The 24,010-nt window shown below is 41.6% G+C and overlaps 1 protein-coding gene across 3 annotated transcripts in view; it reads right to left on the bottom strand.

Annotated features, from left to right (window-relative positions):
• Positions 1 to 24,010, bottom strand: part of DNAI1 (dynein axonemal intermediate chain 1) — a 135,036-nt gene that overhangs the window by 96,892 nt on the left and 14,134 nt on the right. For all 3 annotated transcript variants that reach the window (XM_003642965.6, XM_015277448.4, XM_040656597.2), the window contains exons 3-12: positions 23,597 to 23,695; positions 22,537 to 22,617; positions 20,843 to 20,969; positions 18,133 to 18,212; positions 16,968 to 17,126; positions 16,426 to 16,485; positions 13,384 to 13,518; positions 3,238 to 3,322; positions 2,242 to 2,359; positions 258 to 301 (exon numbers count right to left, since the gene is read on the bottom strand). In XM_003642965.6, coding sequence (XP_003643013.1) covers positions 258 to 301; positions 2,242 to 2,359; positions 3,238 to 3,322; positions 13,384 to 13,518; positions 16,426 to 16,485; positions 16,968 to 17,126; positions 18,133 to 18,212; positions 20,843 to 20,969; positions 22,537 to 22,617; positions 23,597 to 23,695 — 988 coding nt within the window. The remainder of the gene's footprint in view (positions 1 to 257; positions 302 to 2,241; positions 2,360 to 3,237; positions 3,323 to 13,383; positions 13,519 to 16,425; positions 16,486 to 16,967; positions 17,127 to 18,132; positions 18,213 to 20,842; positions 20,970 to 22,536; positions 22,618 to 23,596; positions 23,696 to 24,010) is intronic.

Raw genomic sequence — 24,010 nt, 5'->3', positions numbered from 1 at the left:
TGCCAAAAATCCTGGCTAACACTGTCTATACCTATCCTGGCTAACACTGTCTACACCTATGCATTTCTGAATGTTCACGTCATGAAATGTAAAGGTATAGTCCCTATCTTGAATTCAATCTCAGTTTACACTTGCTTATTAAATTGAGTCCTTGCTACAAGATGTAGTCTATGCCCCACAGTGTGATATGATTTAACCTCAATGCACCAGTTTAATATTTTAATTCTGTAAATGTCACTTTTGTATTTGTTACTTACAAGAGCCATACCCCACTGCAAACAGGTCCTTGTACTTTGGATTCCTGTAATGAGAAAATTCATGTAAGAAAGCATTTATAATTAACTACATAATTCAAGAGGAATGCACAGTGTTTCACATTTTAATATCATAGTCCATTCTCACAGGACTACATACGGTCTTAAGGGCCAGACCCTTTTGAACATACACACCAGTAAAGTTCATGTATGAGTAATTCTCCTGGACACAAGATGCATAAGATAAATATAACATCTGAAGACCACAGCAGTAGATGAAAAGGATAAAAAGGGCACAGACCTACATATGATGCCAATCTCCAGCATTTCTTGGCTTATGTGCTTAATGATTATGTAAAGTTTACTTTTAAAGATAAGGTCTTTGAAGAAAGGAAAGAGGCAGGAATGTGTTAGCTTCCATCTTTCAGAGGCCAGAATAAAGCAGTTTCTAACTCAACAAAGAATAATGCTCAATAAGCTTACTTTAACCATCACTAAATAATAATGGATGATTCAAGAAACAGGTGTCAGTTCAAAAATCCATCACCACAGCTCAGGAAAGGAAATTCTCTTTTGGTTCAATTAGTTATCAGTTTTGTAAAAGCACGCTGACTGAGTAATTAGCTATTGTACCTTCCAAATTCCCTTATTTGAAAACCATCTACTGTTATAACTTCTGCTCTGTGTGGACAGTTCAATACTGTTGCTGTCCATAAACTCATGAAATGAATAGACGTGAAACTTACCTAGTGAGTGTTTCCCTGACTATTCTGAATTGATAAAATAAAAATATTTCTCCTTTTTTACTTGGGTAAATACTAATTCTCTTGCTCCTGTTCTATCTACTAAAAGCACCATCACTGATAGCAATGTGAGAATAAAAATTAAATTAGAAAAGCTTATTACATAAAACAATTTGGGGTCATTCTTCCAATTTCTGGGCCATCTTTCTCTTACAATTACATGGAGACAGATATAATAGCAACACAAACGGCATGTAAAAGATGCCTTTTTTCCCAGTTTCACATCTCACTTCAGTATGATTTGTAATTCTCACACAAGCTCCTCAGTATTCTATTAAAGTATAAATCTTGCAATGGCTTGAAAGAACGAAAGATAGCCACCCTGCTCTGTCTCTCTATAGATCCTTGGCAAGACACAGATGTATCACACTGCTCCACCAACAAGAGGAGGTAGGAGAGCACAGGGCAGAAGCTATGTAAGTCTCACACAACTGCATGAACAAGCCAGTGCCAGTTCTGAGGAGGATCAAATATGTTGAAAAGTAAAGTATTCATTCAGGTTGATGAGAAGTTTTTTCATGGCAATGACCATGAACTGATTTGAAAGTATGAATGATACTTTTCAGTCTGGCCAGGAGTAAATAAACAAAAGTGAACTGCAGGTCAAATGGCTGCTAAACAGAAGTGTGTAATAACCCAATAGACAAACACCACTGCTGTCTCAGCAGTGCCTGAAACACGTGCCACTGTCCTGTATAAGGGCCAGGTGTGAGTGCTTCAGCATCTTACCACATACGGTGATAATGTAACCGGTACACGCAATGTTTGCATTTCCCTTTCTGCTGCTTTACATTTCTTGTCAAAAACGGCATCATCTTTTCTCCTTCCTCGGGCTTTTCAGGATTGATTCTTACAGCATATTATCCAAAGATATGTCCCATCTATCTCTGCTTTCCCAAGAGAGGACACTTATTTGCCCTGCTAACTGCACTCGCTTTGCGCTGGCACTGCCCCACACCTGTCGTGTCTCCATCTTTTTGAATGTCCCAGGCTTGACATGCTCAGCCTCACACAAGGTGCTTCCAATCCAGAAGTGCGTGGTGTGTTTAGATGCTGTCAAAGAAGATGACTGTAATTACTCAAAAAACTGTTTCCACAGAAACCAGCACTGCCTTGTAAGGTGGCACGACAATTAATCCCACTCTCTGCAGAACTGAGAGCAAGTTTGCATTAAAGAGACTTACCAGGAGATGGCAGTAACTGCAAGTCTCTTGGTTTTATCGTACTGGAACTTCCAGAGCGGGAGGAGAGTTCCCCTGTGGTCCCTGTATTCATCGGAGGCATCCTCAAAATATTTAAAATCTAAAACCAAAATCAAAGAATAAGTCTCGTGGAAAAAATCTGAAATACTTAACCATGGTGGAGTACCAGACAAGCTTTAAAAGAATCTCTGTCATTCTCACAGCCTCGATACAACACAGTTATTAGTATAAAAGCTGTCTCAGCCTTTAAGTCTCACTCCAAAACAACACTTAAGTCCTGCACTTCACCAAGCACCGAGTCCTCACACAAAAGGCTGATGGTCTGAAAGGAGACAAAGGATGAATAAGAAAGCAGCAGTGAGAGCAAGAAGTAGCCTCAAGTCATTCTCAGAGCTAGATGAAGCCTTTCAAGAGGGAGCTGAGCAAAGATATGAAAACCCTTACAATACAGCATCAGTACTACATATATGAGTGATCTCCAGAGGTCCCTTCCAAATCCTATGATTCTGTGATTATGTGAGGGTTGCTCTGCACTGGCTGCTTTGCCACCAAGACCTGCATCCAGGAGGGAACTACCTGCTGAGGGACGACAACGCCTAGCAGACCTGCTGGCCCGGCCTGCACAGAGTAGGGCTGATGTGCATGTCTTTTGAATGACTGCAGCTTGCTGTCCTTTTTTGCCTTGTGTGAGCCAGCAGGTTGCTAGCACTGCTCATTTTAGCTCTATTTGTCTAACATTCAGCATTGGAGACACCAGCATACCATAAGGCAACAAACCAGTTTTCATAGAAAGGCACTGTGCTCCAATCTTCCGATGCTAACCACTGCCTTGGTATCTTTTGCCAAAACCTCTGCCTGCTTCTTTTACTAAGAGCCAGCTTTCCCAGAGGACCTGCTGTGATTCTTGCTATGGTTACGGCTGCTCATCTGCAGGAATTCTGTTTTGAGAGCAAACATCATCTCTCAGTAGGGCTGTACCTTGTGCAATGTCATCAAATATGTTCTGATTCACCATCCGCTCCATTATTTTGGCAGCATTGGAGATCTTGGTTATATCATCACTCTGTTGAAAGGATAAACAAATAAGAGAAAATGTATATCCTGTAGGTTACAAGTCCTGCAGACCTTTTGTGATGGAAAAGCTTGAGTCTTTACACCTTGAATACAGGGTAAATTGAAGCTCCTCATACTACTACCTAATAATAAGGGCACTTGAATTAAGGCAACAAATCCATATTAAGTTCAGCAAGGTGTCATTCATTCCTGAGATATACTAACTTCAGTGTTTTTGTCTGACTTAGCTCAATGCAAGGTGCTTGTCTATGAAAGCAGTTAGAGTCTTAATTTCCTCAACTTATCCAATCTGTTTCATGATGGGGTGAGCTAAAAGCACACACATGATCCATCCCCCATCTCACTTAATAACAATTCATTAACTTCAGCAATACAATCATGTTTGATAATGTATCAGCAACCCCTTTTATTTGTTTGCAGAGCTTTTGGGTATCCTGTCTTAAGTAAAGGTCACAGGATGTAGAAATCTTCTCGTAAATCATAGGATCATAGAATTGCTTGGGTTGGAAAAGACCTTAAAGATCATCAAGTCCAACCACAAACTAACCATACTACCCTAACTCAAACAACCCACCCCTAAATCATGTCTCTGAGCACCACATCCAAACAGTTTTTCAACACATTCAGGAATGGTGACTCAACCACCTCCCTGGGGAGCCTATTCCAGTGCTTAACGACCCTTAACAACACAAAGAAGTGTTTCCTGGTATCCTACCTAAACTTCCCCTGGCACAACTTGAGGCCATTTCCCCTCCTCCTGTCACCTGTCACCAGTGAGAAGAGACCAACCCCGCTCTTGCTGAAATCGCCTTTCAGGTACTGGAAGAGAGCAATAGGGTCTCCCCTCAGCCTCCTTTTCCCCAGACTAAACAGCCCCAGTTCCTTCAGTTGCTCCTCAGAGGGCATATTCTCCAAGCCCTTCACAAGCCTTGTTGCCCTTCTTTGGACCTGCCCCAGCACCTCCATGTCCTTTCTGTACTGAGGTACCCAAAACTGAACACAGTACTCGAGGTGAGGCCTCACCGATGCCAAGCACAGGGGCAGGATGACTTCTCTAGTCCTGCTCACCACACCATTCCTGATCCAAGCCAGGATGCCATTGGCCTTCTTGGCCACCTGGGCACGCTGCTGGCTCATATTCAGCTGACTGTCCATCATTACACCAAGGTCCCTTTCCACGAGGCAGCCTTCCAGCCACTCCTCCCCGAGCTTGTAGGCTTGCCTGGGGTTGTTGTGACCAAAATGCAGGACCTGACACTTGGCCCCATTAAAACTCATACAGTTAACCTTGGCCCATCGATCCAGTCTATCCAGGTCCCTCTGTACTGCCTTTCTCCCCTCTGGCAGATCAACACTCCCTTCCAACTTGGTGTCATCTGCAAACTTGCTGAGGGTGCACTCAGTCCCCTCATCAAGATCATTAATAAAGATGTTAAATAGAAGTGGTCCCAGTACTGAGCCCAGGGGGACACTGCTCATGACCAACCACCAACGAGATTTAACTCTATTGACCACAACTCTTTGGGCCCCTCCACCCAGCAGTGTTTCACCCAGCGGAGCATATGCCCATCCAAACCATAGGCAGCCAGCTTCTCCATGAGAATGTTGTGGGGGACAGTGTCAAAGGCTTTACTGAAGTCCAGGTAGATCACATTGACAGCCCTACCTTCATCCACTAAGCGGGTCATTTTGTCATAGAATGAAATCAGGTTTGTCAAACAGGATCTACCGTTCGTAAACCCAAGCTGACTGGGCCTGATCTACTGGTTGATTTTTAACTGGTCCCGAGATTATCTGTTCCATGACCTTCCCCGGCACTGAGGTGATAGGTCTGTAGCTACCAGGATCACCTTTCTGGCCTTTTTTGAAGATGGGTGTCACATCTGCCTGTCTCCAGTCTGCCGGGACATCCCTGGTTCGCCAGGTCTGCCGAAGGATGATGGAGAGTGGCTTGGCAGCCACATCCACCAACTCCCTCAGCACTCTAGGGTGCAATCCATCTGGCCCCATGGACTTGTGAGCATCCAGCTTTTGGAGCAGGTCCAAAACCATCTCATCATGGTTCACTGTTAATTCCAGCTCAATTCACGCACAGATCCATGAACTCATACAGTATATATAATAGACATGCAAAGGGCAGCTGGCTGTCCAGCTTTTGTGGAAAACACTTTGATACTCTGGAAAATCTGACCCTCCTCACTAGGGAACACCGAAAGTGGGCAAACCTGCATGTGGGAATGTATGCAAGTAGTGCTTCAGGTATAGCAAGGGAGACCTCTTGGGGAATGGCATTTTGCAAGGCCAGTGGTCCCAGTTAACTCTATACTTGTCTGACTGAGCTCTGTGCCTGATCACAACATTCTTATCTCATCTTCTTATTAAACTCTATTCCTAACTATTTTTTCTGTATTAGTATGTTCTCTATTGTGTGCACGTGTTTGAGTGAACAGAAGCAAATTCAAACTGGGCTAATCAGAAGTAGGACAAAATCTTCACACCAGCAACTGGAGGGACAGAGCTTAAAGTTCCCCAGACAGTTTGGGACTGTGAGGGCAGTGCCAGAACAGCTTTGCAAAATGGTGTGAGAATGCCAAAGTATATGCAAAACAGCATGTTGCTCCAAGGACCTGAATCCTCCTCTAAATCCTACTGCTGCCCCTAAGCCCCAGCAGGGTTTCAAAGCTTTTTATCTTCAAACCCCTGCCAGGAACGAGTGACTGCCAGCACAGTATGATTTCCCCCACAGTCAAGACAGTAAAAAGAAACTTGTCATCCTTGGCACAGCCTGGAGGTTGTCCTAAACATAAAAATAAAAAATGAAACAACTTGCCAAAACTACACTGCACAGTCACAATCAGAACCAAGAATACGGCTTTGGATTACCATCTCAACCCTCTGCTTCTTTTGAACGCCCTGAACAGGCACAAGAGAGACAAGTTTTGTGGCAAAGAGCATAAAACCCATATGGAAAGGTGACAGGACAAAAGAAAAAAAAAGAAAAGAAAAACAATTCTATAATCTGCAACACTTTTTATGATTACATAGTTTGCCTCTATCTTTGTTAATGTGCACAGTCTTCTCCCACTTCAGAAAAGATAAAGTAGAACTTGGAAGAGTTCACAGAAGGGGAGTAGAGGTGACTCATGATCCAGGATAGTTTCTGTGCCATGAAAAATTGAGTGGGCTGGGACTTGCGAGTCTGGAGAACAGTTGGCTTAGAAAGACATGAGACAAGTCTGTGAAGTCCACTGACACAGTGAAACAGGTTGCCCAAGGAGACTGTGGATGCCCCATCCCTGGAGGCATTCAAGGCCAGGCTGGATGTGGCTCTGGGCAGCCTGGTCTGGTGGTTCGCGACCCTGCATATAGCAGGGGGGTTGAAACTAGATGATCTTTGAGGTCCTTTTCAAGTCAGGCCATTCTATGATTCTCTGAAGTCCCAGATAGTCCTGAGAGGATGGACAGTGGCTGACTAGTCATTGCCTTTTCCAATACAAAACCAGAGCTGTCAAGAAAAGTTAGTGGAAGTCAACTTAGAAACAAAGAAAATGAGGTGACTCACAGCAGGATGACATCTGTGCAACTCCCTACCAAAGGGTGTAGCAGATGCAAAAGTTTTACATGGATTCAGGGAAGACTGAACACATACTTCTATCTATGTGCCAAACAACATCAACTCCAGAAAAAAAGCTGAAAGTAGTTGAATGCTGGAAGAATATCTGGGTCAGGGAGGGATACGACACACAGTTGCTGTGTTCTTAGCCTTTCTTACACATTCACTTGTGGTTAGAGCCCCAACCACATAATGTGATCACTATTACATTCTTCAGCTTTTCCCCAGGTCAGTGGGAGGACTTCTTGAGAAGTGCACAGTTTACTGTCACATTCAGAATTTCAGAAAGCACAGGGATGTATATTTTTAAATTTTAACACAGTTTGATTTTCTGCAAAATATTCCCTAGACACTACAACTTCATAAGTATTGAAAAAATTAAAGAGGGAAAGAAAGAGGATACTTGAAACATCCCAAGCAGAAATCAATATTCTCAGTTGCTGAGGTTTCACCCTTTCCACTCTAAGTTGCTATTACTGCTTCTGCTACTACTGCTTCTACAGTAAGATGCCTTTCTCTAAAATACTTTGGGGGGGGGGGGAGGGGAGGAAAAAGCAATTCACCTTTGCTAACACTTCTCCAGCAATATTGGGGTCACGATACAAAAATGGCGTGGGCTGCCACCAGCATATTGCTCTAAGTGAGCTTCACTGACAGAGGTTAAGTGCTCAAAAGGTTACAGCTTGATTTAGAGAAAGAGAAGAGCAATGAACACTGAAAAAGTAATAGTTACTGGGTATAAGGAATGGATCCCCTGGAGCGCTGCTGGTTCATCAGGTGTGCTATATACGCTGTCTTCCATTCACCTGCTAAGTAGGATAAACTCTTTTCTTTTTAACATGCTTGTGCTGTGGGAAGGAGCTGGGAAAGGATGGCAGTGCTGTACCCATCAGACACGAGCAGTACTGTAGATCTTTTCTCTTACATATGCAATGAAAACTGCACCACAAGCTTTCTGAATTTCCAACCTGAGAATCTATTCTGAACTGTGGAGCAGAAGACAAGGATTACTTTACTGTGTTCCCAAAGATGAATGCTAGGTCCTGAAACATCTATGAAATCTTTTTGTTGTTGTTGTCAGTGGGAAATAGGCTTTAAACGAAAAACAACAACAACAAAACTCTGTAAATGAAGGAACAATGAATCATTCAATGAAGGTTTTCTGCAATGCAGGAAACTATCCAGATGAACTGAAAAGAGCTTTAAGTCAGCTTTCTTATTAGGTAGCTATGCTGTAAGCAATGCAGTCATGAATAACAACATTTTTGGCACTAAACTCTATCACAGTAAGTTATTTCCTCACTCAATCCTTTGCTATTTCAGGTTTGATTTATTCTGTATCTTACTGAAACAAATCTTCAGCAGAAGTGATAGGCCTAATTTATATTTTTTCAAAGATCTGTTTGAAACTGATTTTTTTCCTTGTAAGGCAACTCTGGTTTAGCAAGACAAATGTAATGAGAGCTCATCAGCTAATACATTTGTTTTACTTGCTTCTGTGCATAAATTATTTTTTGAACAGCAATAATGTTATTGGAATCATCTGTTACGATAGTTAATGGATTAATAATTTGAAAATAAATGTCACAGAATCACAGAATGGCCCAGGTTGGAAGGGACCTCAAGGATCTTGAAGCTCCAACCCCCCCACACAGGTAGGGCCATCAACCTCCATATCTGATACTAGACCAGATTGCCCAGGGCCCCATCCAACCTGGCCTTGAACACCTCTGGGGATGGGGGAACCACAACCTTTCTGGGCAGCCTGTTCCAGCACCTCACCACTCTCATAGAAAAGAACTTCCCCCTGATAGCCAACCTAAATCTTCCCTCCTTCAACTTAAAACCATTTCCCCTCGTCCTGCTGTTATCCACCCTTTCAAACAGTTGACTCTCCTCCTGTTTATAGGCTCCCTTTAGGTACTGAAAGGCTGCAATGAGGTCACCCCACAGCCTTCTTTTCTCTAGGCTGAACAAGCCCAGCTCCCTCAGCCAGTCCTCGTAGGGGAGGTGCTGCAGCCCTCTGATCGTCTTTGTGGCCCTCCTCTGGACCCTCTCCAACAGATTTCTGTCTTTCTGGTCCTGGGGGCCCTAGACTTGGACACAGTACTCCAGATGGGGCCTCACAAGGGCAGAGTAGAGAGGGACAGTCACTTCCCTGTCCCTCCTAGCCACATGTCCTGGGCTTGTTGTACTATTCATTAACACTAATTGTTTCACATATTCCTCTCAGCAGCTGGCCAGTTGCAATATGCAACTCCACTTAACTGGAGCGTGGAACAAGGCTTCTGATGGTCTATAATTGTAAAACCAAGCTCCACCCTAAAATCACTGCAATAACAGCTCATATCTCTTGCAGCACATATATGGCTGCTACAAGAATTCCGAGCCTTCAAAAAGAAAACATAGTACAGGCGTGTTGCCATCTCTTGCCCAGCCAACATCTCCGTACACCGCAAACATCCACTGCAAATCCCAAACAGAGGTCCTCACATTGAATCCTGTCAAGCAGCTATTACTTTCTAGAATTATACTCTGGTCATTTTTATTACTTGCTTTTAATACTGACATGCTGTAAACAGTAGAATGAAGACAAGGATGTTGGTAACAACTCATCCTGTCCTTTGGTTGAACAGAAGCAGGCAAACACTAATAAGAAGGTTAATTGCATTTGGTTTTCCGCTGTTATTATAAAAATAATTGGTGAATGCCCAAGAGCTTCCAAATTATAATTATGACCCTGTGATCTGGGCTATCTCACTGGGCATATCACAGGAAGAAGTAATGTAGTAGGACAGATGTAATAGAAATGTTATTCCTCTGCTATCCCTCACACAAGACTTTCTAGCAATGTACCTTTCTTTTTATATCCACACCACAACTCACCAACTGATAGATTCATGTTTCTCCCTTTCATTTCAAGCAGTAAGCCCTCACTTCATCTGAGACTTTTTTCGATGCTCCAAAACACACAGCCTCCACTCCACCAGTCCTTCCCAATCTGTACTATTAACAGTCCTTCCAGTTCACTTAATCATTTCCTCAGAGGCATTATACAGCAGTAGACCTACAGATCCTTAAGATTACCTTTACTGTACTTTCATTTTTAAGGAAAAAAGTTTTCCCTTATCAAAAGTAGTTTAGATTATTTGGACACAAAACTACTTCACTGAACACATACTCTATTTCATTTCATATTTAATCCCAATTCCTCCTCTCTAAATTAACTCTACTGCCATGCACTGTTAAAGGCTAAACCAGTGGAATCATTTTCACTTCACTTATACATCATCTGGCCTTGCTATTCACCAATTGCATAGCTCCACCCTCCTCTTGATAGATCTGTTAAAAGTCCTTATTGTCAGACTTGTGATTTTGTGTCTTGTCATCTCAAGGGTAAGAGGAGCTAGCTTGCATCCACTCAACAGCATTAGTCTCTGCTTAATTCTGCATCTATGTCAAACAAGGTAATTTCTATGCTCACATAACATAAGGAGGGTCGTACTGGATCAGACCAAGACTATCTCTGGGCTGGGATCCTCTCTATAATCAGAGGCATAAGCAGATGGCTCAGGAACAGTAAGAACAGGACAAGCAGATATAACGCTTCTGCCTAGTTCTCCCTGCCTTAAGCTATTTTCAGGTTTCATATAATTTCTCTTCGGTATTCAGTCTTCTCCATGTTCTATTTTGCTGCCCTTACTGAAAACTAAGGAAAAAAAGATTAAACATTATACTGCTGCTCTTGGACGTAGCATAGCATACCCTCTTCTCTCTAGATCCATTTGAATGACAGGCAGATTGAGAGATTTCTGAAAGTCTGTCACAGACTCCAGTCAAATACTTTCTTTATTTCTGTCTTTTATGCACTTGCATTCTTCTTTATATCATTCTTATCCTTCATTCAGCGAGAATCCCGGTAATCTCAATTCCTTTATCTGCCACCTGCCTCTCTCTCCTGCTTTGTCAAACCACTTGTTTCCTGCTTTTTCTCCTCATTCTCGGTGTAATGCATGGCCTAATTCTACCTCTTCTCCCATAGCAGTGCACTTCTGTTCAACTATCAAAGCTCTTTCTCTTCTCTGCCAAATTCTCTGTCCACATTCTTTTATAGATTGCTTTCTTCCTCAGCCAGTCATCTGTTCTGGCCTCTAACTCAGTACTAGTACTGCTTTTCCTTTATTTTATTCCATTATTTCTAATTCCTCATCTAACTCTACTGTCATCTCAAACTGCAGCTCCAGAGCTTGGATGTTCTCTTTCCTGGCCTCTTACTACAGCAAGAGCTTCCATTGGTCATCTACCTCTGTCAATATCTGCTCACTTTATTCTCTTCCTCCCTTTGGGCTGAATCCAGTACTGTCTCAGTAGCTCCAATGTCTACTTAGTTGACACAGAAATAACAGTGGGTATCAATAACTGCTTCTACTCACAGGTTCCTTGATTTTAGCAATTGTGCAGATCACCTCTATTTCCTGCTTGTGATTCCACATCTCCACTTCAGCAACAGTCAAAGGCAGAAAGTCCTTGAAAATGTTTAGCTGGAAAAGCTTTTATCCAATCGCTATGTGTAACCAGAACTACATAATCTGTGAGCTAGAATTTGGAAGCCCACTTTTCCGTTTGCTAACTTGAGATTAGAAATACAGATTCTGATGCCATCAATCTTTAATTTCCATAGAATCATCTAGGTTGCAAAAGACCTTCAGAATCATCAAGTCCCACTATCAACCCAACTGACCGAGTCACGTCACTGAGCCATGTCCCTTAGTGCCACATCCACGTCTTGAAAATACCTTCAGGACAGGGTCTCCACCTCTTCTTGGGTAGCCTGTTCCAACGTTTCACCACCTTCTGCATGAAGTAATTCTTTCTAATGTCCAACCCAAACATCCCCTGGTGTATCATGTCACCTGTGTCCTATCGCTTGTCACCTGAGAGAAAAGACTCGCACTCTTCTCACTACAAGTTCCTTTCAGAGAGTTGTAGAGTGCAATAAGGTCTCCCCTCAACCTCCTCTCCTCCAGACTAAGCAGTCCCAGTTCCCTCAGCTGCTCTTCATAACACTTTTTTTAGTCCCCTCTACATTTCTGTTGCTCTTCTCTGCACACACTTCAGCAACTCAACATCTTCCTTATGATGACAGTTCCAAAATGTGTATAGAGCTACTTGTAATCAGATTGTAATGCCTGGATGCTTTGGATGACTCTAGGTTGTATGTTTCCAGTTAGTGATGGGAAAATTCAGCAGCTTTTTCATACACTTCAAACCACCCCACCAGACTTGCAGTGTGTTTCAATGTCAAATATTGGCTCTGCTTAAAGTGGATTTCCATTACAATTTTTCACTGTACTCACTCTCTGGTTTCCCTGTAATCACCCTGGAAAGTACTGCAAGTGAAGGGCAAAGTACCAAAGGGAGGGATCGTAGATGCATAGATTTCAGCTTCCCACTGTTGTCAGTTGAACATGCAGTTGTTTTTCTAACAATATGGTTTCACTGGTAGAATTTTTATTTCATTTTAATGGTGAGCTTTAAGAACTCCACTCTTTAAGCCCATAATTTCATCGTTGACTTCAGGCTTAGTTCTCAACACTTACTCAGGTGAAAGGTTTATTAGTTTTAGAAAGTACTGTGAATATCAATGGCACTATTCACAGGAGGAAGCCTGTCAGAATATGTTTCTGGTCTGTTTAAACTGCAAGACTTTTAAGGGCTGAGGGCTACTGTGAAAGCTCAGCCAGCCAAATCCTCTACAGCCGAATCAGTGTATGGCATGAAAGTGCTTAAGTCCATTTCAGGAGCCAGCTTACATTACAAAGATGTATCTTAGTTACACTGATACAGCTATGCTTATGGTAGGGGCAAGCTATGAACCAAACTCTGTGCTTCTATTATACAAAATTTATATGTATACAACTATAAAATACTTACAGTATAATTATATAGCATTACCATTAAAATAATAGAAAGTAGCAAAATTTATTGTAATACATTGCTTTGGTAACATTTTGAAGAAATCCTAAATTGCTTTGTCTTTCAGATTAGAAGACTTAATGCTTCCACATCCCACGGAAAAGTCTGTATAAAGTCAAAGAGTGCTTCAACTTATTTCATTCTTTTACCCCTCATATGCTAATCAAAAATGAGACGCAGTCATGATAATGCTCTTGGAAATAAGCTTTGAAGTCCAGATTACAGCTTCACGTTGCTTTGCATTCCTATAAAAAGTACAACAAATCAAAGATGGAAGAAATCCCTGTTTTGGAAATATAGTTCCTAGTAAAAAACAGTAGTTGCATTTCTTAGGTTTGTTACATGCCAACTGACAGAAATTGCTGCACAGTCAGCACAAGTTGCTACATTCCCCCTGGTTTGCATGATGGAAGTATTCACTACCACTCTCAGCAAGCTACTTCTAGAGCTGTGAAATATACCTGCAATTCCAGTGAAGTTAACTTTTTTCCCCTCTTCTTCTCCTCTTTCTTTCCTATCTGAGCTTTTGGTTTTTCTTTCTCTTTCGACTTTTCCATTTTCTGAAGCTCCTCCACATAGGCATCATAGATCTCCCACTGAGAGACAGATAAGAAGCAGAATTTGTAAGGACCTGATTATGCTCCAGAAAAAAAAAATCCACACTATCCAAAAAGAAAGCTTATCTTCACAACAGTAATGTCATCAGGATCAGCTGAAAAACAGTGGGCAAAACAATGAAAGATCAAATCTATACATTCAAAGCTTGATGTGGCATGTCTTACTTCTTGAGAACAAAGTATTGTATTACTAATCATTTCCTTTTCCCAACACTCTCCTTGGTGTTTCTTTTTTGTAGGATATTCTGTTTTGCTAATTTACAGTGTTTAATAGGAAACATGCATTAAACATCTGCTCTGTGACATTTCTCATGTGGTGTTGGAAAATTAAATTGTAGCTGCTTAACACAATTTAAATCTTGGACTCTAACTCTGAAGCATATGATGAAATGGAAACTGAGAGCAGTTTAACATCTTCTGCTAAGCCACATGCCAGGAATGTCTTACTTGAGTAGATCCAAAAGTAATTTTTCCACTTGAGAATTATTCATTAGTACTGCAGTGCTAGTACTGTGTCTGAAGCAGTTATATTACTTTCAGCAAAGAGAAATTGTAATCTAAATCTGACACATCATCTTAAGAGAGGGAGTATGACTCAAATACAAAGGAGACAAAAACATTGGAATATAGAAAGTAGAAGAAAACCTGTAGCAAGAAAATGTGCATTGTGTCATAAACTTGCAGGTGGAAATGAGAAGAAAAGATGTTCCAAATATCAAGGGAAGGATAAAAAAAGATGTGATGAAAAGAGTGAGAGAAGAAGCAGAACAGGAGACTTTGTAAGATGAAATTATGAGCAAAAGGAAGAACAAGAAGGCAAAAGAGTTGAGGGAAAAACAGCTTATGTTAAAATGTTTTTTAACATGAAAACAAAAAGAAAAAAAATTTCCTTTTAGCTTTCAAACATTTCATGCAAAATTTCTATATTCTCCAATTCTGAGATCATCTCACTATCAAAAAAAGAAAAGAAAAGAAAAAGAAAAAGAAAAAGAAAAAAAAGGGGAAGGGGGAGGGGGGAGGGGGAGGGGGAGGGGAGGGAAGGGGAGGGAAGGGGAGGGAAGGGGAGGGAAGGGGAGGGAAGGGAAGGGAAGGGAAGGGAAGGGAAGGGAAGGGAAGGAAAAAGGGAAGGGAAGGGAAGGAAAAAGGGAAGGAAAGGGAAGGAAAGGGAAGGAAAGGGAAGGAAAGGGAAGGAAAGGAAAAAGGAAAGGAAAAAGGAAAGGAAAAAGGAAAGGAAAAAGGAAAGGAAAAAGGAAAGGAAAAAGGAAAGGAAAGGAAAGGAAAGGAAAGGAAAGGAAAGGAAAGGAAAGGAAAGGAAAGGAAAGGAAAAAGGAAAGGAAAAAGGAAAGGAAAAAGGAAAGGAAAAAGGAAAGGAAAAAGGAAAGGAAAAAGGAAAGGAGAGGAAAAAGGAAAGGAGAGGAAAAAGGAAAGGAGAGGAAAGGAAAGGAGAGGAGAGGAAAGGAAAGGAAAGAGGAAAGGAAAGGAAAGGAGAGGAAAGGAGAGGAAAGGAGAGGAGAGGAAAGGAGAGGAAAGGAGAGGAAAGGAAAGGAGAGGAAAGGAGAGGAGAGGAGAGGAGAGGAAAGGAAAGGAAAGGAAAGGAAAGGAAAGGAAAGGAAAGGAAAGGAAAGGAAAGGAAAGGAAAGGAAAGGAAAGGAAAGGAAAGGAAAGGAAAGGAAAGGAAAGGAAAGGAAAGGAAAGGAAAGGAAAGGAAAGGAAAGGAAAGGAAAGGAAAGGAAAGGAAAGGAAAGGAAAGAGGAAAGGGAAGGGAAGGAAAGGAAAGGAAAGGAAAGAGGAAAGGGAAGGGAAGGGAAGGGAAGGGAAGGGAAGGGAAGGGAAGGGAAGGGAAGGGAAGGGAAGGGAAGGGAAGGGAAGGGAAGGGAAGGGAAGGGAAGGGAAGGGAAGGGAAGGGAAGGGAAGGGAAGGGAAGGGAAGGGAAGGGAAGGGAAGGAAAGGGAAGGAAAGGGAAGGAAAGGGAAGGAAAGGGAAGGAAACTCCAGCTGAAAAGAAGAAAGCTCTCAGGCCAGTTAGTCTGGGAATTCAAGCTCAGGAATAAACTGCGTTACAATCTCCAGCTTGACAGAGACACCTCCCCTTCTCTTCCTATCACTTGCTTACAGTAGCATTTTAGTTGCTATCATTACCTAATACTTTCTCCTGGGTGTTCCCAGGGTACTTTGATAATATGCTTCAAGGCAAGCTTTTTGTCAGTGTATACTCACAGATATATTTTGCAAATATTTGTGAGTAGCAATCAGCAGAACTGGCTGGATTCCCTTTCCAGTGAAAGCGATAGTGCATTTCATGTGTAAAATGTCATGTAGAATTTATATGTATATGTGTGTATGTATGTACGTATGTATGTATTTAATAGATGGAGAAAGTAATGGAGAACAACTGTGGAACAGATCTTAATCATGAATAAAGTGGCACATTCCCACTTCCTAGAACAGGCAGAGAATGTTGGACCACAGTTCTTCCAGGTTACCCACCATGCACTGATGAAAAAGGGTCAACACAGAGTGCTCTTCAACCCAAAGACAGCCGTGTCCCAGGAGGAGTCAGTGCCTCTAAGAAGCAGTTGCAGTTCCTGAAGAGTTTAGCTCAGCTCTTGCTGAGCCCAGAACCATTTTCATAGTGTGGTTCTCCATTTCTCAACATTTAAAGCCTTCTAAAACAAACCAGCCAGGGGTTGGTGGTGAATGATCAATGAAAACCAGCTGAACAGAGACCTGACTTTAGAAATAAAGTTTACCCATAAAGGTAGAAAAGCAGACCGTGTTGGTTTGCTCTCCAATTCAAATCAGAAATCAAAGCCACAGTAAAGGAATGCAAAGTCAACAATTTTCCTGTATATTTTCCAGAATGGTTAATGAAGTCAAAAGGACATACCTGGTTAGCATTGGCTGAAAAGTTTTTACAAGGTGTAGGCTCCGATTGGGATGCTCTTTCCTAAATTAAAAAAAAAAAAAAAGGCATAAAAAAGCATAAATTATACACTGAGATTCTTTGCAGTGACACAGTCCAGCTGTGGAAGCTACATTCTCATGGCAGGTACTGAGAATAATACCGATCTTGGATTGATTCAGCATCCAAATAATTCCCAGATCACTGCACAAACATTACCGGTTATGATGCAAATACAGATTTTCTTGTGGACCAAGAAGAGATGTGAGGATTTACAGTAGCACCAAATTTGTATAGGCTGTCCTACAGTCCTTAAGGCAAAAATTTTTTGGTTACCACTTTCACTACCCCAAATGTGTTACCATCATCAAATGTTGTTTTACCATACTGAAAAGCTGTTGTGCTTTTTTTTTCCCTCCTTCCAGGATCTACAAGGATTACACAATATGACACGAACTGATGCTCCACTTGCCCACCCAAAGGAAAGATTCTCTGGGTCACTGAAGGAAAATGCAGCAGCAGCGTACCCGCAAAGGGTTGTCAAGCGTCCTTGAAGATCTCTCAATGAAGTTGAACTGGTTTGCAAGCTTTTTCTCCTTTACTTTTGGGGGAGGAGGCTCTTCTGCCTCTGCTGCTTCAGCTGCTTCTGCTGCCTCTGCCCCCTCTGCCTCTTCCTCTTCTGCAGCCTGCAAGAGAACCCCGGAAAGATCAGATATTTCCTCCCTTCTTTTGAAGCACTTACCAGACTGCTGGAATTTTGCTGCCTAGCAGTAGAGATTGTTATTGAAGATTTGGTGGGGGACAATAGTGAAATAGGCAGATAAGTAAGTCCAACTGTGGCTGAGAGGATGTGGGTGCAGGTTGGGTTACATGACAGAGCAAAAGCTGCTTCAGCTAGACAGCAATATTGGTACCTATTCAAATGGCCATAGGTTGGCAAAGGAAAGATTTAAGATCAAAATATAAAAGATGATAATTAGGAGACTTCTAGCTATCAGAGCAAGGAGATTCTGGATGAGTATCTAAATGGAGAAAGAGAACTACAGGAAATGAAATTACTTTAAAACAGAACCTGATATGAATAGCATAATATAGCATGACTGCCTCTGACAAAATGAATTGCACCTGAGGATCAGAAGACTGTATTAGAGTCCCATGAATTTTTGTTTTCACTGCTTTTGAAAACAGTCAGCTCTATCTGAAATCAGTCTGAAATTGATTACAGGGCTGTATTGGTAAGAACAAAAAGCTCATAGCATACTCCTTTCCTGATCAGCCAACTGTTTCTAAGTCGGCCACACCTCAATTAAGCTAGTTATACTTGCTGCTTTCATCTCTCCACATTTTATTTTTAACCAACATCCCTTTTAGGGAAATACAGATTTCACATACTGTGCAGAAAGATTCCAGGTCCCAGCAAATTATGCTCCATCATGATACAGTATCTGGATGAAGACAGACCTAGTATGAAGGGACCTGTCAACCCCTGTACACCTTCTCCAAGCCAAGGAAAGGTAGGAGGACCCTAGCTATTCAGGAGGAAGTGCAGGATCTCAGCAATAGCTGAGACATCTCAGGCACAAAAGAATAGATTACAGAAGCATCTCAGTGAGCTCATTTTATAATAAAGAGGGTTTCCAATCTAATATTAAAAATAAAAAGGACAGCTCTCAGCTGACTATGGAGAATTACCTGAGTATCCTCCGTGCCTTTTTCATCTTTAATCTCTGCCTCTTCAGATACTACTGCAGAAGACTCAGAAGGAGCTTTTTCTGATGACAGAAAAGATAAGTGAATGAATCTAGGATAACAGAATACAATATATGATATTCTGCAGACTGTTCTATCTTCTGCAGTATTAATATACAAATGCATCCTTTTCTAATGCTTTTTCATTAGACAACAGAGTAACCAATTCCCAGTTTGCAGGGTGATTGCTAAAAGACAAAGAAAGAAGCAATGTTATTACTAGATCAGAATGCAATAATTCTCACTGAAATGAAATAAAAAATCTGATTTTCACTCAAATCAAACTTCTGAAATGACTTCTGATCTGAGTAACTGTTTCTGGAGTATCCTTCCAGCTCTGGACCTTGCTGCACTCTAAAAATGTCTTCTATTACATACAACTATGAGCAATGCTCTCAAGGTACAATAAAGTTAGAGTGTGATTTGTTCTTATTTATACAGATAAAAATAAATGTACTAGCTGCCTGCTGGGTTAAACCACAACACCATATTAAGACAATGATGGATATCTACATTCCAGTCACAGCCTTGAGTGTCTAGTGATGCTTGCTAGCATCAAGCTGCTTTAAACTGGTTTGCTTGCACACAATGAAAAGCACTGCCAACATCAACAATCCATGCATTTGTGGCAATGACAATTCTATTTAGCATTTTGTCATACTTCAAATCATTATACATACTTTGTTAAGTGTAAAAGAAAAGAGGCACTACCCCTCCGAGGCCACTGGTAACAACTGTTCCTGGGAACAGTGATATCATTGTGTTACCACCTTGACAGGACATTCTTTGTGACACAGCTTCTTTCTCGAACAGCCAAAACATGAGAAAATCACTAAACACTTTTTCCCTGAGGAAAATCCTAACCTAGAAATGTTTCCTGACAACACAGATCTTTAGTGTCTGATTAAAGTATGTTTCCTGACAGATAACATAAGAATCACAATACTAGAACCATAGAATAAAATGGTTTGGGTTGGAGGGGACCTTTAAGACCATCTAGTTTGACCCCCCTGCTATAGGCAGGGACTCATCTCACTAGACCAGATTGCTCACAGCCCCATCCAACCTGGTCTTGGATGCTTCCAGGGAGGAGGCATCCACAGCCTCTCTGGGCAACCTGTTCCAGTGTCTGACCACCCTCACAGAACAGAATTTCTTTGTAATATCTAGTCTAAATCTACTTTCTTTCTGTTTAAAGCCATTTCCTCTCATCCTATTACTACATACCTTTATAAAAAATCCCTCCCTGGCTCTCCTGTAGGCCCCCTTCAGGTACTGCAAGGTTGCTATAAGGTGTTCCCAGAGCCTTCTCTGCTCCAGGCTTAAGAATCCCAGCTCTCTCAGCCTGTACCCATAGGGAAGGTGCTCCAGCCCTCTGATTATCATTGTGGCCCTCCTCTGGATGCACTCCAACAGCTCCATGTCGTTCTTGTGTTGGGGGCTGCAGAACTGGATGCAGTACTCCAGGTTGGGTCTCATGAGAGCAGAGCAGAGGGGCAGAATAGCCTCCCTTGGCCTGCTGGTCATGCTTCTCTTGATGCAATCCAGGATACAGTTGGCCTTCTGGGCTGCCTGCTCACATTGCCAGCTCATGTTGAGTCTTTTATCAACTGATGGTCCCAAATCCATCACCTCAGGGATGCTTTCAAGCCATTCTCTGCCCAGCCTGTATTTGTGCTTGGGATTACCCTGGCCCAGGTGCAGGACCTTGCATTTGGCCTTGTTGAACTTCATGAGGTTGGTATGGGCCCGCCTCTCAAGCCTGTCCAGGTTCTGCTGGATGGCATCTCTTCCCTCTAATGTGTCAACTGCACCACTCAGCGTGGTGTCATCTGCAAACTTGCTGACAGAGCACTTGATCCCACTGTCCATGTTGCTTACAAAGATATCAAGAAGTAAGGTCAGATACCGATCCCTGAAGAAGAGCACTCATCAGCAGTCTCCCATTGGACATTGAGTCAGTGACCACAATTCTCTGAGTTTCTCATCCAGCCAATTCCTTATTCAACCAGTGGCCCATCCATCAAATCCATTTTTCTCCAATGTGGCAACAAGGATGTCATTCAGGACAGTGTCAAATGCTTTGCACAAGTCCATGACTAGCTCAAATCAAAGGTTCAACTAGCTCAGTATCTTATATCTCACATTGTCTACTAGATATCATGATAAGAGAGGAAGAATGTGCCAAGTATATAAGCTGCCTAAACACTCATCCTGCCTCTGAACATAACTGCTTTAAGACTTTAAACCATGACTGAAGTTCTCAAAGCAGGATAAGGAGTTTGGACATGTATGTCCAACCAATTGTAGTAGAAGACATTTAAAGACACTAAATAGCTCTGAAAATTTCAGTGGATGGTGTTCACCTGGCTTCAAAACCAGGTATTTTTTTCTACACTGTGGCAAACATCCGGCTGGCTGTTCATGTGTTTTTCTGTTTTTGTTTCTTGAAAAAGATGCAATCTGTTCAATTCTGTGGTTGTGAAGTATGATTATGTCCCTCATGTTGAATAAATTAGCAAAAACTACTGGTGGTGAGTGGACAGTTGGTCTGGATGATCTTGCAGGTCTTTTCCAACTTTGGTGAGTCTATGATTTTAAATGGTACCAGTGCCCAGATGAAAATGATTGTGATTTCAGAAAATAAACCAACCTGATGCATTGCTTAATCTCAGACTCTGCCGCCTGCCTTCATCTGAATCTCTGAGTATCATGTTCCCGTTCAAAGAGAAGTGAATGGCTATTTGATCTACATAGCTTATTGGCTTGTAAGCTCGTTCCTATAAAAATGAAAAAACAACACAATCAGCATGGGTGAAACATATTTTTAAGCCAGAAATACTCTTCAGCTTAAATTGCTAAAGCTAATAAGTCCCATACTGATAAAATGTTTGCTGTTAACATTTTTACATTGAGTTCCTTCCAGCAGTTATTTATATCTCAAGACACTGAAAGTCATAAATTAAAAATACAAGGAAAAGAAGTGAGAACATGAAACCTCTAGCTCTCCAAAACTACCACGGAAAGGGAGTTTAAATATAATTCTAGTACATCTCTATTGTACAGCACTCCATAAAAGACATCAATGTTCTATTGTGCTGAGATACCTGAATGAGCTGTCATTCCTATATGAGAGCAGCACCATACAGAGAGAGCAGCTCTGATTTGGAAACAGTACAGGCTCTTAGCACTGTGCTCAGGCTTATAAGCACTACACTAATTCAGCTATTTGAAACTAGTTTTATTGGCACTTGCTTGAAGGTCACTGTACAGAGCAGTCATGCACTCCATTTCAAACTACATATTAAGACTTAGAGCTACACCTAAAAGCAATCAGAAGTAACTGCAGACCACAGATGCTTCAGTAGGTTCCTTCTAAAAATATGACTGCTTCCTGTACCCATGAGAGCATAGCATTGAGCCCACTTCACTCACTGTGGAGGACTTGAAGATATGGACCGCTTGTCACCTGTTTATATCCCATAAAGATGGAAAACATCAACACCAAGTAGAGAAAAAAGAGATCCTACTAGCTTACACAACACTGGAATTTTTCTGGTGATCTAGCGTAATGGTTGTCAAACTATTTACAGTAATGCAGAGATGAGACAAGCTCAGGTCTATTTCACCTGCTTGTCCATTCCCTGCCTAAAGCTGGCATTAGTCCAGGCCAGAGCTGGAAGAGCTGTCCCTATGGGCTCTCATTTCTTTGAGGAGGTTTGACCCTTCTGAGGGAGGGGTTGGAGGCAGAGCCACCCTCCCGCTCTGCCCCTGCAGCATCCTATGCTGCTAGTGGTAAATGCTAGCTGGAGAAAGCCTCTCCAGGGTAATGCAGCATATACCCTGCACACAGACATGTGAAGGTGTGACTCTTGGATGTTTCCTGGCAGTCTTTGATGCACCCTCCCCTGCTCACTCCTACTCATCATGAACAGAGCCCTTGTCACTGATTTCACAAAACACATTTCTGAATTTTTCCTATAATGCAAACAACTGAATCTTGATCTAAGGATACTGAGGCATAACTACTTATAGACTGAATAAATTATTGCCTTTTATCCTCTAATCACCAGGGAATGGAAAAAAAAAATTGTATGAGATTAGGTGCACCAACTATATTCACTGACGAAACTTGAGTAATGGTTATTTCCAGCTTCTGAATAAATTTTGTCAATGTTTTTAGGCTTTCACCCTCTGCAAAATCCCTTTAGGAAGCATTGCCAGTAAATATGTAACAAGATGAAGCCATATTAAAAATAAATCACCTGATAGGAAATAAAAAGAAAACTTAAAAGCAGCTAATTGCAAAAAAACTCATCCTTGTTTTAGAGGTCATGCCACACTTACTTTAAAGCTGTATCTGACGATATTCCGAGGGGCATGTGGATTATTAGCTGTCAGAACTCGTGTAAATTCCTCCTTTAATTCCTTTGGAAGAGAAACAAAATAGCATCATAAAGAAAATTTTACTGCTATTACAACATAGAACATACAAAGATCACCAGATTCTTTATACTCAGTTCAAGGATGTTTGCCACAGATATCTCGCTTGCAGTTGATGCCTCCACAAGAACAGTGGTGTGAGCCAAGGTAGCTCAGAGTGGGATCAAGAACAAAGTCATCTTGCTTCCTATCATAATACTTCAATGGGTTTCTTGGAATTCTTTAGTCATCATGTTAATTTTTGTCTAAGCTGTGGTAGCACTTGAAAAATGCTAGCTGCATCCTGTATGGGAAAAAAGACAAACCTTTGTCTTGAAGCACACACATTCTATAAATCCAGCAAACACTCAACACAGCAGCAGTGCTCGCAAGCTCAACCAGTTAAAACAAAAAATAGTACCGGTGTCAACTGCTTTTACTGCTGGAGGAGGAGGAAGTATGAATAGTTTCCTTCTGAGAACTGTTTGGAGGACATGGAGCAATTGTAGGGTTTTATACAGCATTAGAAGAGAGAAAAATGCAGTTAGAAGGGTGACTGATTGTATTAACCAAGAGGACAAGAAATGGCCTTAAAACAAAAAGACCCCTCTCTGTATGATTCTGTGAGTCAAACTCCCTCTGGCTCCTGAAAAGCTCAGGGTTAGCACTGGTGTCCTCCTTATCTGAGGGAAGACTTGGCCCCATTCCCCTCTTGGATAAACTCCATATAGAGTTACTTTGCCTTAAGCCCAGAACTGTTTCAAAGCACATTCTCCCCAGTTTCCTGCTGAAAGCCATTTTAGCTTGTGCTCTAGACACTGTACATTAACAGCTATTAGTCTTATTCATGCAGAAGTTCCTCTAAGAAAATAAATAAATAAATGAAATAAATGAAATAAAAACAACAAATGGGTAAGAAGTAGGCTTCAGTTTATGGAATTTTGTATGCCTCTCATGACAAGTACAGACACTGTTTTTTACTCACGGCTTCAGTCAGTTCCAGCTGATCTGGAGGTTTGACCACAGTCTTTGATGTTGACCACTCATCCACCCCTTCTCCAACTTCAGTGGATGTATCTTCATCCTAGCACAGGAAAAGGAAGTCAATTCGAACACCAAGACTGTGATTGGTTTGCTCACTCACAGAGAGGCACTTCTGCATGAATGGTGCAAAGAAGACCTGCATTTCCCTATTCATCTTTGCATAGAACAGACCAGATAACCCCAAATTTGCAAGTAGTTGGCAACAGTAGTTCAGTGGGTTGGAAAAGATACTGCCTGAAGATAATTCCTGTCCCATTATAAAACAGGAGTAATTCCAATAACAAAACTCAAGAAACTCCACCTGAATTTCAGTTTAAAAGTTGAAAATTGTTTCTTTTGACCACATAATAACCCA

Source organism: Gallus gallus, chromosome Z (genome assembly GCF_016699485.2).
Source record: "Gallus gallus isolate bGalGal1 chromosome Z, bGalGal1.mat.broiler.GRCg7b, whole genome shotgun sequence".
NCBI lineage: Eukaryota > Metazoa > Chordata > Aves > Galliformes > Phasianidae > Gallus > Gallus gallus.
This window is presented reverse-complemented; position numbering and strand designations above follow the sequence as displayed.